At 48.5% G+C, this 18096-nt stretch overlaps 1 protein-coding gene across 5 annotated transcripts in view; it reads right to left on the bottom strand.

The window, feature by feature from the left end:
- The window catches only part of ASAP2 (ArfGAP with SH3 domain, ankyrin repeat and PH domain 2), a 1162669-nt gene that overhangs the window by 139021 nt on the left and 1005552 nt on the right, over nucleotides 1–18096 (bottom strand). For 3 of the 5 annotated variants that reach the window (XM_085610732.1, XM_085610730.1, XM_085610733.1), the window contains 2 exons: nucleotides 17332–17499; nucleotides 2886–3054 (listed from right to left, as the gene is read on the bottom strand). In XM_085610732.1, the coding sequence (XP_085466858.1) occupies nucleotides 2886–3054; nucleotides 17332–17499 (337 nt within the window). The remainder of the gene's footprint in view (nucleotides 1–2885; nucleotides 3055–17331; nucleotides 17500–18096) is intronic. The other 2 variants (XM_085610735.1, XM_085610734.1) reach the window with 1 other exon arrangement.

Consider the following 18096-nt stretch of genomic DNA (forward strand, 5'->3'; position numbering starts at 1 on the left):
AAATGCGTGGGATCTGAACCCGGTCCAGGAAATGGAGGATACGGAACAGAGTAAGTATCCACACGAGGAACCTCTGACGTCGGAACAGCCGGATCCACAGGCGGAGCCACAAGCACAGTCTTGTGCACAGGAGAGGGTTCGCCCTGAACTGATAAGCCCTCCGAATCCAGAGAGCCCCTTGGCGTCGACGACCGCGCGGGGGTACCTTTGGGTGAAGGAGAATGTACCGGAGTCACCTGAGGAGATGGCGAAGGCGATGGAGACACAAAGCCCTTTTGTCGACGTCGAGGCACCAGAGAAGGTGATCTCGAAGCTTTTTCCTTCGACGAACGACACCGAGAGCCATGCCTCCTCTTCTTTATGTGCTTCTTCGACTTCGAAGCCTCCAAGGTCGACGACTTCGACTTGTCTCTTTTCCGACCCCTCTTCTCCTTTCTTACTTTTGCCATGAAGAGCTTGGCCTCAAATTCTTTCAAGTCCTTCGGGTTCATCTTGCGACAGCATGAACAGCCCTCCATGTCGTGGTCCGATGATAAACACCACAAACAGTCCTCATGGGGGTCAGTGATTGTAATTGTAATTGTAATTGTAAAATCACTTATATAGCGCATGGCTACCCGTAGGCATCCCAGCGCTGGACATATGACCCCCACACTCTCTACAAGGCTTGAATGCTGACTTTCTTGAAGTCGCCATCGTAAATGTACAGTTAAAACCTGGAGAGATAACAAAGTAACTTAAAACCGTTACGTGTCGACAGCACGGAAAAAAGGGAACGAGGCTCTCTTATGGCTCCGGTGACGTCATGCGGAGTCGCGAGCGGAGCCGTGGCATTGGGACAACCTCGTCGGCGTGGAGAGCTAGGTAAAAGTTTCCGCGGAATGCTGGCACAGGGGATATTCAAAAGGTGAGGAATCCACAGGTAGATGTATCCATCAGAAACAAATGCTCAATTGTACAAAGAATACGAGTTGTTCCGATCACAGAAATAATGCTACAGGCAATTATGTAATACTGTAGCGATCTGCTCTACTGACTGAAAAGACTTGCCTGGGGACAGTAGTCTGCAAAGTAGGGATCCAGATACGAGGGTTGACTAAAGGAGCCATTTCAGCTTATACAGGTCATTAATCTTATGAGTCCTGGAAACACTAACAAGGGATACTGGAAGAGATCGACAGTAAGGCGGTCTGAGCAGACCTATAACTCACCCATTTGAAAATATTACATCAAGTGTACTACAAAAGAAGGCAAATGTTTATGTGTCCAGTAACATGTGCTTGAGGTGTACTGAAAGAGAAGGCACTTTATTTCACACAGAGTAGGAATGCAGAGTCAGACAAGAATCCTAGGTAAACAGGCAAGATACAATGCCAGAGAAGTTGGCGGGGGGGGTGCCACAATTAGTGATAAAGGAATCCAGAAAATGTGAATATGACAAGGAAGAAACTAGGGAGCTTCTTTCTGGGCTCAATGCTAGCAAAAAAAGATATATCAAGTAAGTGGGCCAACAGAGAATTTTCATGCGAAAGGTGTCAGGAGGGTGTGTACCAATGCAGATTGTCCCTACTGCATGGGAGCATGAAAAACACAGAAGCAGCACACAGCTCCTCATAATATTCACATGCACAATGCTATGGGCCATGGAGGAGAAGGTGATGTGGCACCCATCCCCACACCTTTTTTGCAAACTTGGCATAGGCGCAGATAGCTGATGAACAGCTCATTCTTGACCTGAAGTACTAGGCAGGTCACAATAGAGAGAAGCTACTAGCTGCCAGGGACAAGGCTAGAGGATGTGTTTAAAGGCATGTATGCCAATGTTTACCCCATTCTTAGACAAGGCTGAGGTAAATGATAAGAAAATGCCCCTCACCCCGAACTGTACCAACGCAGGGGGGGGGGGGCCCACACCACTTATAATTGTCTCCGAACCCCACAACCCCTCTGCCCCCTCACCCCCAGGCAAGGAAGGCATTATTGGCATAGTTTACCCCTGCCAGCCTCCCAGGCAATACCAGGGAAGCAAATTAACTAGCTCTCCAACCCTTGGCATGATGGGTGGTGGCTATATATTTGTTTACCTCCCCTAGTATTTTCCAGGCCAGCTGGACAGGTTGCTAAAGGGAGATATATTCTTAAGTATGAATTAAGTATTAGTAGTAATGCATTAAAAATTCTCAAGCAATGCTGCATTCGTTTTATTTTCTCCTCTTGGTATCTGTGAATAGTTCAAAAATAAGCACGAGTCTATAGTACACATGGGCACTGTGTACTATTGTCCGCAATCTTCTAGACTGCAAACAATTTTAAATAAGGGGAGCTTCTGATATGTGCACCAGACACTCAGCTAAACAGATTTTCACTAAATCAAAAAAGGTACCTAATGAAGGAAAGGCTGCCATATGATCCAAATTTGCTGAGCACTTATTCAGCAATTTGTGAGTTAGACACATTGAAAAATCCATGGGAAATCACAGTTTATTTGCACCACTTGGATTGTGAAGCATCCCCACTTTAAGGACAATTTTATCTTTTGACCAATCTGTACCAAATCTGGCACACTCTTAGATGCCAAATTGAACTTCATTATCACCAGGTTTAGAGCAAACTGGTCAAGAGGGTGAAGAGGGCAAAGTAATACAAAGTGCAAAAACGGGATTTCCAACCAACTGAGGTTTCTGCCTTAACATAAGAGGAATGACATCTCCCCTGTAATATTTCCAATTGTAGTCAAGTAGGATTTTACAGTTATTTTCCACATGAAAAGGCCACCACTGTAATTAAACAGCAGCACTTAAATAGGATATACCATAGTGATCGAAACAGTTAAAAAACACTGAGAAATGAATTACTGTATAAAACAAAACACATGCAAGTATTACCCTGGAATAGGCTTCCTTTGTGAGATACGACTTGGCGGTTGTGGTGGCAGTGGGGGAGGAACAGGTTTGTTCAGCGGAAGAGCGGGTGGTGTTGGCTTTGTTGGCTGATTTACCTCAGTAGCAGGAGTTGTCTTTGGTACAGGAGGTGGTGGAACTGAAAGCGGAGGATCTGAAAAGGCAAATTGGAGCATGAGTGGAATTACATTTTTGTAGTGACTCTACTGCGATGTTTGGTGTACTCTACATCTCTGACAAAAACTGTATTGCAAAGTGTTTAATGTATACTTCATTTGATAGCTAGACAAGATTAAAAAATACTATTCTTATTATACTAAAAACAGCGGTCTGTCTTTTGTTCTCCATTTCTACACCTCCTATTCACGTAAAGGTTTATTTGAGCAAGCTTTGGAGTTGAATTCGAGGTCTGCCTTCCCACCACCTTTGAAACTGGGATGCCATGTCTGGGATACCAAGGAATAATTGCACTCAAGGTATACCAACTGCAAGCTCAATAGGTTTCCTACGGGTAGTCTTGGGGCAGAGAACCACAACCACTGATGAATGAATGAAGTAATTCTTGTAAAGCGCAATGGCTGCTCCAAAGAGTTCCCAGCGCTAGAGACAAATGAGGAGTAAACAATAGTTAAAGCTGAGCGAAAAGCCAATTCTTGAGCTTCTTCCTAAACAAAGGTTCTGGGGCTACAGAGAGAAATCATAACGGAACTTGTTCCAGGCTAAGGGTGCCAAAACAGAAACTGAGTGGCCACCCTTCTGGCCATCCTTACCCTTGGAGCCATGGCCAAAGCCTCATGAGACAAGCGCAATTCCCTGCCAGGAGTGTAAGGAAGTATTCTGGCAATCAGAAACTGTGGCCCAGAGCGCCAAAATAATCTGAGTCAATACCATAGCTGTGAAAAGAATATGTTTCTTGACAGGAAGCCAATGGAGAGACCTCAGATAGGGCGAGACCGAAGTTCTAAAAGGCAGCTTAAGAATAATCCAGTCTGGAGGTGATCAAGGCATGGGCACCTGTCTTCCTTGCAGAGAGTGGAATGAAGTGCAAGAATTGATTGAGTGAGTGCCAAAACAAGTCCCCACCACAGCTGACTCACTTGTGGCTGAAAAGAAAGCTGGTTGTCAAATTTGACTCCAAATTGTCAATCACTTCCAACGTAAGAAGCGGAAAAGGGGCTGTGTCGGGCCAGCAAGAAGCCCCCTTGTCAGAAGAAAATTGCCCAAATACAAATATTTCTCTCTTGTCCATATTACTCATCAGGTGATTATGATGCATTTATTCAAATACAGCAAGACTTGAGGAGACCAGAGTCAACATCTTCCCCCTTATGAAAGGAGAATAAAAGATGTGTGTCACCTACATCTGAAATGACCTTAGCTCCAAAGGTCTCAACCAATTTCGCCAAAGGCGACAGATAGACATTAATGAGCGGGGGCTCAATGCAGACCCCTGAGGCACATCTACAGAGAGTGTCTTTGAACCCAAAGAGAATGGTGCAAACCAAATCACTTGAACTCTGTTCTCTGAAAAGGCCCCCTATCCCAATAGACTGAAAGCGTTGAAGGAAAAGAGTTTGAAACACAGAGTTGAACATAGCAGAAAGTAGCAAGTCAATGGGTCAGGGGTCAGCATGTGAGCCAGACTTCAAATTACAGATGGAAGACTTGGAATGATCCAAGGAGATCTGATTAAACTGAAGCATAGAGCATTTTCCACTGGCTATGGTCGCATCATCGAAGGCCACTATATCAGTTAATGCCAGGACTGAGGGCTACTTAGATAGAATTTTCAAGATTTTATCCTGAAAAAAGTCAGAAGCTTCTCACGGAATTCTTGAGGAGGAATACTTCTCTCACAGGCTCTCGGTGCTAAAAAATCTTTGGCATTTAAGTTTTTTTATGAGGGCTATTATCTGTGGCTTAAATATCATAGTGAAGAAAGACATTTTAGTGGACTTAATTGCTGCATGGTATTTTCTTAAGGCTGCCCTGATTACGTAAGGAGAGACGGCACTGGTTATGTAAGCGGAGACTTCAACAGCACTGCACCACCAAAAAACAACAATTCAGTAGAAACAGAATGCAACACAACAATCAAATTACAAAACAATAACACAATGCAGCATGGCACATAATTGCACATAAAACACCCCCTGCCCCCCAACACATCACCACCACAACAAATTGCAATATAGTTAATATGCAAAATCCGTCGTGTCACCCATTACCTCAGAAATAAAATGTTACTTTTCCTTCAGTAAATATCTTTGTTGTGGATAATCCATCTACCTGCTGGTTACTCGACTAAATATCCCAGGCACTAGACTGGATATGGAAATTTTCACAATAGCCCCCTGAATGCAGTAGGGAGTCCTGGCTCCATGTCGGACCCGGAAACAATGGCACAGTGATGTCACTGGAGCTATGAAGTGTCCACCCTGGTGTGCAGGTGTCAGTTTCCCATCCATTTTTCCATGTCAACAAAGGGAACAGGATGAGAATGAAATCAATTCTGATAAGCTGCAGTGCAACAACTAATATGGAGCCTTATTAATAATTATTAGTAAATGACCAACTTGAAGACAAGGAGGTGGGTGAGATCCGTGAGGAATCTGCAGGTAGACAGAGTATTGATTAAAAGGATTGTTATTGGAAGTAAGTAATTTGTTTTCTCATAGATAGTTTCTACCTGCAGATTTTTCACCTTCTGAATAGATTCCCAAGTAGTACACAATCTGGGGAAGCGTCTTGAAGAAATGGTGAGACAAAATAATGCTGGAAGACAGAGCACACAGAATTGTCAATCCCTTTTTACTTCCGAATCCAAGCAATAACACTCAGTAAAAGTACAAAGGTATGCCCATGTTGCTGCATTACAGTTTTTAGCCAAAGGGACTCCCCTTCCCAAGACTGAAGTTAATGTTTTTGCCCTTAAGCAATGGGCTCTTAAGCCCTTCAGTGGTTCCTTATGAGCAAGGGCCAGAGTACATCTTCAAACACAAGATGATTCATACATAAAGCACCTTTTTTGTGATGTTTGACACTTCCAGCTGTCTCTTATAGAGAGCTGCTCATCATTTCAAAATTCCTTGGTACGATTGCTTTAAAAGCTGATTGCAGTCTTGGGGTCTAGCCTATGTAGCCTCTCTTCAACCTTGGGGGGAGATTATTGTGGGGGGAAAAAGGACGGTACGGTCAGACTATTGACAGAGACTGAAAGGAGTCACCACATTTGGCAAAAAGCAGCTCTAGCTTGAAGAACTAACTTGTTGGGGAGAAATACAAGTAAATGAATGACAGCCACTGAAGTTATAACCAATGTCATAAAGAAAACTACTTGCAACTGTGTAGTGACTGAATAGAGAACCCATCAAAAATGTCTTAACTAGATTAAGGTCTCATTGTAGCATAACATAAGGGCAAGAGCGAAAATATTGGTTATGTCCTTTTAAACCCTATTACCAATGGCTGATTTAAATAAAGATGGCTGATCTGGAAAGCACAGACAAGCCAACAAGGCTGTAGGTATCCCTAGACTGTACCTTCAGGACACCCTTGCTGGTTTAAAAAGAAAGCAAACCTAAGGATATCTGACAGGTGAGCCAACAAACACCTCACATTGTTATTGGCACAGCACGTGATAAAGTAGAGTATACTGTTTTAGGAGGAATCTCTGTAATCAGACAAAATGACATCTACTACTTCTGCCACCAATTGGAACTAACAGGTGCACCTGCTCAATTTTCAGACATGTAGGTTGGGAAGTAATATCTGCTTCTCCAACTGGCAGAGGAAGTCTACCTTTAAAGGAAGACGGAGTGGGCTGGCAGAGGGAGAGGTGTAGGAGGTCGATGAACCACAGCCTTCTCGGCCAATCCGGGGCAATGAGAATGGCATGGGTCCTCAAAACCTGCCAGATCATGGGTGTGGGAGGAAACATATTGTGAAGTGGAAAACCCCACTTCAAGGAAAAGACATCCCTTCAAGGTTTTATGCGACATATATAGGAAGGCACAGCACGGTGGACAATGGGAGTTGCTGCGAGTGGCAAACAGATCCACCAGATTATTGCCCACAGGGTAAAGATGTGTTAGAACACCTGTGAGTGGAAAGGCCATTTGTAGTCTGCAAGGTGACACCGACTGTGGCTGTCTGCCCTGGTGATCACAAAGCTGGCCAGATGGTTAGCTACAAGTCAAAGTCTATGCTGGTGTGTTCAAGGCCAAAGTCTCAGTGCTTCCTGACAGAGATGGTGAGAAACTCCCACTCCTCCATGCTTGCTGACATACCACATCTTGGTTATGTTATCCATCAAGATCTGGAAAGACTGCCCATTAAAGGAAGGGAGGAAGGCTTGAGCACCAGCCAAATAACCCTCAGTTTGAGCACGTTGATGTACAGAACCTGAATCACCTGAGACCCAAGGCATCTGATGTCTAGTTTCTTCAGATGCGTACTGCACCCTTGAGTGGCGACATCTGTCACATTCATGGCCACAGCTGGCAGGGAACGGAAAGGCATCAGTATTGAAAGATTCTCCTGCACTGGCCTCCAAGTCAAGTCTTCTTCAGAGTCACGGGAGATCAGAATGTAGTTTACAGGTTTCACCTGAGTTGGAACCAAAGTATGCAGAGGTACCACTGGAAAAGCATGCATGCGACAGCATGTGTACACGATCAGGAGACTGCAGGAAGCCAGCAGACGTAGCAGACGCAAGACCATCAGGACAGGACTCCAAGCTCGTTCCTGAAACACTGGATAGCCTGAATGTCCCAGATTCTCTGGGTAGGGAGGAAGGCTTCAAGCAATGTCGTGCCCAGAACTGCCCCAGTAAACAGAAGGCGCTGAGAGATCTGCAGGTGAGACTTGGACACACTGAGCAAAAGGCCAGATAGAATAGCAAGGATGCTGTTGCTTGCAAGTTGTGTGACACCATCTGTTGTGACTCGGCCTTGAGCAACCAGTCTCCCACTTAAGGGAATATTAGGATTCTCAACATCCTAAGATGAGCCACCACCACCATATTGACTGTTGCGAAGAGTCAAGGTGCTGATATCAATCCAAATGGGAGGACTGCGAACTGCTAGTGAATGGACCAAAGTACGTTTCAGGGACCTCCTGAGAGACTGCAATATTGATATGTGGAAGTACACGTGCTGCAAGTCGAGGGCCACCATCTGATCTATTAATTTCAGCGTCAAAAGAGCAAGGGACAGCCTCTTTAACTTTTCCTTATGGAGGAAGGATAAAAACCCTGAGATCCTGGATCGGACGAAGACTGCCATCATTCTTGGAAACCAGGTAGTACAGAGATTAGCACCCCGGCTCAAATTCCTTCTTTGACACCAATTTAACTGCTCTTTTTTGCAGCGGAACTGCCACATCCTGCTGCAGTACACACAGTTGGTCTGGTTGAAGGGAGAAAACCGAGGAGGAATCTGTTGGAAGGGTAAGGCATGCATCCTTTCTACAATTTGAATTACCTACTGGTCTGAAGTTGTGGTTTTCCAAGCCTGTAGATGTGAGTACACCGACCTCCTAGCGGTTTGACAAGCTCCAACAGGGGCGAACTAGAGCTCCTTCACCGGTGGAAGGGGAAAGAGGAGAAAAAACGGTTAGATGAATGCTTTTGGCTCAGCCTTTTCCACTGCGTGTACTGCATAAGTAGTGGATTGTTTGTCTGCTGCAGGGGCTGAGTTTACTAGCTTTGCTAGAAATGACAGCCGTATACAAAGACCTGACATTTCCTAAACTGCTTTTCATCTTATGTGGGGAGGGAACACACTGCCACTCATTCCAGCACAGTTTACCCCATTGCATTCTCGTTGTACAAGTTACTTACCTTTGGTAATGATGTATCTGGTAGAGACGATTCTAGCCGCAGATTCCTTAACGTAGAATTATCCCCAGGCGTGAGACTGGACCTCGAAAACTTTCTTGCCCAGCATCTCTGCGCGCCGGGGGGTGTACCTCGCGACTCCGCTCCAACGTCCTCCGCGGGCGTGATGTCAGCGAGGTCACATAAATGCCACCCCGGCGCGCTGACGTCAGTTTGCTTCGGAGAACCTTTCCACGCCACAACGTGGAGCCATCACAACAAAACTGAGGAGAACATGGGAACAGTGTGCGAAAAAAACAGAGTAACAAAAAGAGAGAGACAAAAAGGCGAGGAACTGCACCAGGTGGCACCAAGTCTCCAGGAGGCTTCAACAGGAAAGCCAAAGCAAGAAAAGACCACCTCTGAGGAACAACCGTGCAAGCCAGGTGGTAGCACCAGGCAGCACAAAAGTATCAGAAGGCCACATCAGTAAAGCCACAGCAGGGAAGCGTAAGCACCCCTCCGTGGAACCATCGTGCAAGCCAAGGCGAGAGCCAGGCCGGAGGCCCAAGCAGTGGAAAGCGCTGCAAGAGAGAGAAAGAGAGAGAAAGAGAGAGAGAGAGAGAAAGAGAAAGAGAGAGAGAAAGAGAAAGAGAGAGAGAAAGAGAGAGAGAAAGAGAAAGAGAAAGAGAAAGAGAAAGAGAAAGAGAAAGAGAAAGAGAAAGAGAGAGAGAGAGAGAGAGAGAGAGAGAGAGAGAGAGAGAGAGAGAGAGAGAGAGAGAGAGAGAGAGAGAGAGAGAGAGAGAGAGAGAGAATGCAACCATAGACCACACAGCAAAGGGCCACAAGCCCGGAACAGAGGAGCAACAGCAATCCACCCCCAGACTACACAGTCAAGGAAGGCCAGAGCCTCTGAAAGGAGCAGGAGGTCAAGGACAGGCAAAAGAACCCCCAGCGTAGAAGACCGCAAGGGGATTAGAAATTGTAATAACAAAGGGAAAAGGAGCAAAAGCAGGCCCCCACACTGGAGACGGCCAGAAAACGAAAAAGAACCCCCACAGAAGACAAGCAACCCAGAGGGAGGCGAGCGCAGAAAACCAAGCTGAGGGTCCTCGCAGAACGGGGTGGAAGGGCGACTTGTGAAGGAATCTGCGGTTAGAATCTTCTCTACCAGATACATTGTTACCGAAGGTAAGTAACTTGTACATCCGATAGAGACTACTAGCCGCAGATTCCTTAACGTAGAATAGATACCCTAGCCATACCCAGAAGGAGGGCCTGTGAGAGAGCCTCCCCACCTGGAGAGACCAGGGCCCCAGTAGGGGACATGGCACAAGAACAAGAAGGAAAAGGCCAGGATATCCTAAGCCCAACCAAGGGAGAGCGCCCAACACCCAGCAGGGGCAGACAGCACCCTAAAAGCCTCAAGGAACACAAGAGCCACCTCGAACCCAGGGAGAAGAGGTAGAGCCAGAGACAGGGCCCACCGGAAGAAACACATGCACAGAGATAGAAAAGAGTTGAGAAACACCTTGGCTGCAAGCAGCGGACAAGGCCGGAACGGCGCCACCGCCAACAGCACAGGTGGAAGAAGAAAAGCACCGTTGCGCGAAGTCCCAGCGTAACCAGAGGCAGGGGCGCAAGGAAACACATCAAGAGCACAACGGAGGAGTGGAACAAGCAGGTCTGCAGGGGCACGCGCCGCCAGCAACAGGCAACACCACGGAACAGCGCACCCATAAAAGGCAGACGCCAGCCGAAGGTAGAGGCCAGGGAGGACCAGGACACACCCCAAGGGAGGGGCCGGGCCAGAAACACAAACACACTGACCCACGAAGAAGTGGAGGAACCGGCAGAAAAGAAGAGAGACGAAGGACGGGCCCAAGCCGGCCACGAGAACACATAGGCCAAGGAAAGCCAAACCCTCTGGAGTATCAGGCAGAGGACCAAGCCAACAAACAGGACAAAAATGCGGAACCGCCACAACACGGTGTCGCAGACCGCAGGCCAGACCGGCCGAGCGACATGGCGACAAGGAGAAGGACGGACCTAGCACAAGCTGCTCCAAGACAATTGGCAAGAAAATTGCACCTGCGACATACCGGGACGCCACGGAGAGCAAGGAACCCGAAAGGGTGACCACACATCCCCAGCACATGACAGAGCTATGTAATAGCTACAAGTACCCCACATAGGGTAGGTTACGTCCCAAGAACCATGGGAACACCTCTTAGGAAAAAATGTCCGCAGCAGAGGAAAAAACAAAGACCTGCAGAAAAAACCCACAGACGGCTTACCAAGCAGCCAATAAAGAAGAGACAGAAGGCCTAATCTCAGGGCCTACCGGGCTCACCAACAGTCAAAATCACAAGTCACTCCGAGGTTACGTGGGCTCCTCCCCGCTTTCTTCTTTGTTTTCTTATTTTCTTTACTCTATTCCTACTTTCTCTCTTGTCTATATTTCGGGTTCATTGGGCGACAGGCACTATGCCGGGGGGGGGGGGCAGGCCGTAGCCTCCGCATTGGTGTAGGGTGGGGGGGTAATTTACCTTTTCTTTTAGTTCTATGGGCCTCTTTCTTCTATGTCTCTGCGCTATACTTGTTTCCGATTCGGGGTCCGGGTGTGGGGTGGATTGAGTGGGGGCGGCTTTGGAGGGGTGCGTATTTACTCATGTGACTATCCTGTTATATAACTGCATCGCCTCACTGTCTGAGGTTTTCTATGGCCGTTTTAATGATGCTGCTGCTCTCCTGTGTGATGAAGCCATCTTGCGGACTCGAATCTCCTTGGTTCTATCCTCTACTGACTTTTTCCTCGATAAAATTATTTTGAAAACCTTAAAATTAACCTTTACTTCTCCTTCCCCTGGTGTCAAGGATCTCTCCAGTGTATAACTCCTGAATCGTTGCTAATCTTGACCATTGACGCACAGGGGTTGTAATGTGTGTCTCAGTGCTTAACCGTTTTGTGGCCGGCCTGATGGTTGGAGGCCCGTATTTGTCCTTTTCATATGCACAAATAAAGGTTTAAAAAAAAAAAAAAAAAAAAAATCACAAGTCAACAAAGGGCCGGACCAGCAGCCAACAGCACCAAGGGCCCAACAAAAGGACCCCAAGGGCACAGCAACCATACAGAACACCCAAGCTGGGCTACCCGTTACAAGGCCCCAGGAAAACAACGGGAGAACACCTCCCAAAACACAGACCGACAGTCAGGTCACTGAGGGGGAGGGGGAGGAGGAGGAGGAGGAGCAGGAGGATGAGGAGGAGGGCGAAGCCCCGCAAGAAACCTCTGAATGGCAGAATCCGCAGGGGCATGGAACAACAGAGCGCCATCAACGGGGAGGTCAACCAGACATTCTCTAACGTTCTCAGGGAAAACACTATCCCGTAGCCAGGCATGGCGACGAAGGGCCACCAACGTAGCCATGGTACGACCAAGCACCTCCGAAACGTCCAGAGCCGAGCGAAGAATAAACGCCGCCAGCTCTCGGCCATCAAACACATGGTGTCGCAGATCAACGCAGGCAACCTCCTGAGAAGCGGAAGACATAAGGGACTCCACCGAGTCCCATAAGCAAGAAGTGGCTCTAGACAGCACACAAAGTGCGTTAAGGGCCCGCAAAGCAGCATTGGAGGAGGCGAAGATGTTGCGCCCCCAGGAATCTAACCAGCGGGCCTCCCGTGATGGGGAGACAACACCGATGGCAAGGAGGGAAAGGCAGTCTGTAAAAGAGGGCCCCTGGTATAAGGCTAGAGGGAAAGAGACAGGATCATGCGGAGCAGGACGGTGGCGGTGCAGAAGCGGCTGGGGCACCGGGTCCCACGTGGCAGGATGCCCCCAGGACCCCAAAAGAGAATTGTGGAGCGAAGCCTCGAAGGGAGGAAGCAGCTCCCGTCCACCAGAGCCCTGATGGAGAACCTCCAGCAGATGATCCGTGGGGAAATGGGCAGCTGGATCACCCATGCGCAAGATGCCCGCAGCCGTGGAAACTGCCCAAGCGAAGGCAGCACTTGCCTCCGTAGGGCCCCGTGGCAGGGAAAGCAGTTCCTCCGTGGGCGACGGCTGCAAGCTAAGGTGACCGTCCTCCAGCCCAACCGGCGGAAGGAAAGGCCAAGCTCGAAAAAGGGGAAGTGGGGCCGATGAATGGGGAACCTGAGGAGCCTCCGTTAAAGACTGCGGGCGCGGTGACGGCGAGGAGCCGTCCTTAGAAGACGCCGGGGAAAAAGCCATGCCGCGGGGACGCGTCTCCGGAGAAGATGAAACAAACAGCTGACGAACCTCTGGGGAAGAGGGGGCATCCGAAGACGAATCAACAGCCCGACGTCGGCCCGACGCCATAGAGTCCGCCACCGGCGTCAGGTCAACGTCAACCGGCGCCGAAGGAGACGCCGCAACGACCTCTGCCACAACGCGCGGCGCAGGAGGCTGGGGCAGAGCCAGGACGGCTAAGGAACGGCGCTGAAAAGGCATCGACCCGACCTCCGAAGAGGCAGCCGCCTGCGTGGAGGGACGAGGGGGGCCCGGGACACGCCCCGACCCCTAGTCAGCCCTTGCGGCACCGCCAGGGCCAGCAGCCGCCGCAGCGGCATCACCTCGGACTCAGACAAGGCCGCTGCCTGCCCAGAGGGCCGAGGGGGACTCGAGGACACGCCCCAAGCCCCGGCAACCGCCAGCGACACAACAGGGGGCCCCCCGCGGGGGATTGCGGCGAGGCAGAGGCGCAAGTCCGAAGGAGAGAACCGCGAAGGGCCGCACCCCGACGGCACCACATCCTCCTAACCTGTCGGCACCGGGGCCGGAGCCGCCGGCGACGCCGCACAAGTCCCCGCACGCGGCAAGGGATCCACAGACTTCCCAGGAAGAGAAGGAGGAGAGGGAAGAGCCAAAGAGGCCGGCAGGGACCTGCATAGGCCTCCATCTGGGCTCTGGTCGCCCCAGCTCCGGGGAACGGCGGATAGGGTGGTGACACGCGGGGCCACACCACCCGTGGAGAACCCGCACCCCCAACAAGCCGAGGACCGGGCCTCGGGGACAAACTGCAACACTTACCAACAGGTGAGTGACGCCCTTGCGGCCTGGGAGAGGGACGATGGCAGAGACGGAAGTGGCAGGTCTTGAAGCCTTCCGCGGGGGACAGGCGCGGCGCTGACGCCAACCTTGACATGCGTGCTGAAAGGAGTTTCATCCGGCGCTCCCGCCGGGACTTCGGCTTCAGTTGCTGACACGCCTCACTGTCCGTGGAGTCGTGGTGCTCCCCAAAACACCACATGCAGATGGGGTGAGGATCCGTCGCCGACATCTGGCGCCTGCAAGATGAGCACGTCTTGAAGCCCGAAGGCATTCGCACACTGTTCTCAAGAAAAAACTCAAAGCTGAAAAAGAAGGCCTGAACAGGCCAGGTACACGATCCGGATCCGCGTTGCACGCGGAATAGAAGAAAACGTACGTCAGCGCCCCGGGGTGAGGTTTATGTGACCTCGCTGACGTCACGCCCGCGGAGGACGTCGGGGCGGAGTTGCGAGGTACCGCCCCCACCTGGCGTGCAGTGAAACTGGGCAATAAAGTTTTCCGGGTCCAGTCTCACGCCTGGGGATAATTCTACGTTAAGGAATCTGCGGCTAGTAGTCTCTATCAGATAAATGCAGTATGCTTACTTCAAAGTTGCTGTAGTTTATTTTTAGCAAAGTTGGTGCAGGCAGTGCTGTTATATCTAGACACGTGTGAAGGAGGCTGGCTTAGTATATGGTACACACATATTTAGGTGAAGCACCTTGCACTAATCCAGGCAACCCTTATGGTGATTTTAGTTGTCTCAGACAACCTTAATGAGCTCTCTATGTGGTAGCTGTGGAGAGCAGCCTTCAGGCTCATCTTGAAGGAGTGTTAAGCAGCTTGTTTCACCAGATATAATCAAGTAGTGTAGGTTAAATCAAAAAGAATCACATAGTGTATTTATAAAAATAGCTCAGTGGTAGTAAAAAGAGCGAGACAGGACTCTCGCCATTGATGGAAGAATGCCTGTGCTACCTCCAGGTGCAACTGCCATACGTGAGCCACTAGGGGACTTCAGCTGAGTTTGCCCACCCTGATGTTTAAAGATCTCGCCAGGTGGTTCACCACCAGAAAAATCCCAGGGTGGTCCAGCCCCTTCCAGAGACGCAAGGTCTGCTGGCACAGGACCCAGAATGCCACTGCACCCTGCATGTTACAGTACCACATGGCAGTGTTGTTTTCCATGAGCACCTGCACCAGTCTTTCTTTGATAATGGGCAGAGGACCTTCAACATCAAGTGAAACACCATCAATGCCAACAAGTGGAGTTAGTCTCTGCTGCAGATCAGAAGCCTCCGATCTCCGCCTTCCCAGATGGCTTCCCCAACCCAGTAGTGATTCTTCCATAACTGCCCGATCCTGGTGTGGTAAGGAGCAGGGCCTGCCACTGACCCTATCACGGTCCAGTAGCCACTACTGCAGATCTCCGAAAGATTCCTCCAAAATCTGAAAACAGTCCATCACATTTCCATGATAATGTGCCTACTGGTATTTCGGTTCCCACTGCAGAGCTTGAATATGCCATCTGGACTAAGATACCAGACGTATGCAGAAGGCCAACAATCCCAGTAGCCTCAGAGTCATCTGCAGTAAGATCCAGGGCCGAAGCTGAAACATCAGGATCACAGGATGAATATCCTGGACTCTCCATTCCAGGGGAAAGGCATGAAACCATACCGTATCCAGAACTGATCTAATGAAAGGCAGCAACTGCGAAGAAGTAGGGTGTGACTTCAGCACATTAATAGTGAACCTCAATTTATCAGGCAGTTGGCCATTGTCTGGTGGTGGTAGGCAACTGTCTGAGGCGAACCTGCTCTCAACAGCTGGTCATCAAGGTAGGGGATACCCCAGACCTCCAAAGAAGTGCTGCGACCAGCACCATCAGTTTCACGAACACCTAGGGGGCTCTGTTGAGGATGAAGGGGAGCACTGAGAACTGAAATGCTCCTAGGCCATCGTGAATCATAGGTAGCACGTGGGCCAGCAGGAAGAGTATGTGAAAATAAGTGTCCTGCAGGTCCAACGTCACCATTCAGTCTCCAGGGTAGCTAGGACCTGGAATCGTGTGAGCATCTTGAATTTGTTCTTCTGCAGGAAGGCGCTGAGAGTGTCAAGATCTAAAATAGGGAAGGAAATGGAATATACTTTGCTGGTGGATGCCTGTATCACCAAACTCTCTGGCGTCAGATGTTGTGAAAGCAATCTGCCTATTAGGTGGCCTTGAACATGGTTTCACACAAGTACCCAAAAGGGGATTTAATGACGGCCTCATTAAATGGCAGAAGAGGCTCCGTATGGCTGACCTGGCTGAAGTACCCAGTTAAAACATTTTTACCTCTATAGTGATGAGCTGATCTCTGCCACCCTCCGCTTAATGAGTTTGTAGGAGGTGCTTTCCTCTATAGCTGGATCAGGTGAAAATACAAGACTGGTATCTGGAGAACTATCCAGGCAACTGGCATCTTCAGTCCCATTTTCTCACCGTATTGTGAGATATAATTACCCCCTTCCTTATGACTGTCACTGGCTGATTCAGTGCTAAAAAGGTGGTGGAAAGTTTGCATCCTATCATGTGGTTAGGGTAAAGTGTCAGAATCTGAAGGATTGACTATTGGGGGTGTGGTAGTGGGAGCCGGATGTGGCAGAGAGCAAGACCGGGAGGCAAACTATGAGGTCCAAGAGTGGCGGGAAGGGGTTGATCACCAATTCTACTTCTTATGCTGTATCTTGGACTTACCAAATGACTTTGACCACGACAATGATCTGCAGTGGGAACGGGACCTTCCTTTCAGCTTCAACCAGTCACGTCGTGGAGTCTTCCTGTGTTTGGCAACCTCAAAGTTTGAGCTTGCGGTCCTGTATGGCCTTGTGGTTCATCTGGGCGCCTGTCATCACAGCACCTGAAGTTGTGTTACGAACCCAGGCAGCAAAAACACACCTACAGACATCTGTTTGCAACAGCCACTATCAGGTATAAACCGATTGTCTCAGGAGGCAACATTTTCCCTTGCACGCCACTAAATCTTTAATGGTATTTTTGGTCCAAGGACCCAAGATCAAGGAAAAACTCCATATGTGTGTCTAGAGACACAAAAAGAAAGATGGGATGCGCTTATATGCGGCCCTGCTAGTCACTTCTATAGTGGAATGTCCTCAGTGCGAACCAGGACGAAGCAACCTACTGACACATAGGAGTACTGCTTTAAGGTTTATGGATCCAGTCTGACATCCAGGGAACATTCACAGGGTGAGGAATATGAAGTTAGTAGTATTCATCAGAAATCAGAGCTGGTCTCTCCAACACTTTCTGTATAGTCAGGTGATTTAATTCATGAATTTAATTATTTATTTTGGATTTAAACCCCTTACAACTAGCACTAATTGTGTCATCTAAATGGCAAAACATTGTGTGAGCAGTCCCTTCCGTTGCTACATTGTAATGTTACAACATTTAGTATGAACTGTGAAGTGTAGAGTAAAAAAAATGCAGCGTATTATGTTGTTATAATAGTTGAAAGTGCATATTAGTTTGTTAAATATAGGTATAAACCTACTTGTAGCAGTAGATGTCACACGTAGCGGAGGCACAGGGGGTTTAATTGCTGGAGGATCCGAAGAAGACCTTTGTCTACCTATATTTTCCATTCCTATAGTGCTCGATTTCCATGTCGAATTTGTGGAAGCTGTCGTCTGAACACCACTTCCAATAACAGAGGGCTGAACTGAAACAGAAACACATACTGTTTCCCCTCTGTCAACGTAATGCAAGGTAACAATACGTAGCTTATTTTATATATAATGCTTACTACTTCAGTTATGTATTTTTAAAGTACTTTACATAACAGGTGTTAAATAAGCGGGCAGGATGGCTCAACGAGTTGAATGTTTGTCATGGAAATATGCAGTGTGTGTCAAGTCACGAGTCTGAATCCCAGTAATGCCGACTCAGTCCTCCATCCTTGTGGAGTTTGGTAACTTGAGCACCATTAAAGGTCGTGATAGTAACACCTGTAAACTACAGTGCTTCGAAACTTCAGTGAATGTAAAAAAAAATCATTGTTAATATTACACAGCTAACTCATACTCAATTTAATACCATTGGAAGGATATAATGCTGTTTTAAACAAGCCTCAAACTGTACCTGCGATCTGCAAGTGCTTAACTCTATAAGCAGTGGCAGCTACCTCGGAACTGGATTACAAAAATAATAATATAAAAATTAACTTACCTTTTCCTTTGGTGCCGCACGTCCTGCCTCGTCCTTTTCCTTACGATCTGCAAGAAGCACCGGAAGCTCTCAGGCTTCCGGACTTTCCCAG

This window comes from Triturus cristatus, chromosome 6 (assembly GCF_964204655.1).
Source record: "Triturus cristatus chromosome 6, aTriCri1.1, whole genome shotgun sequence".
Taxonomy (NCBI): Eukaryota; Metazoa; Chordata; class Amphibia; order Caudata; family Salamandridae; genus Triturus; species Triturus cristatus.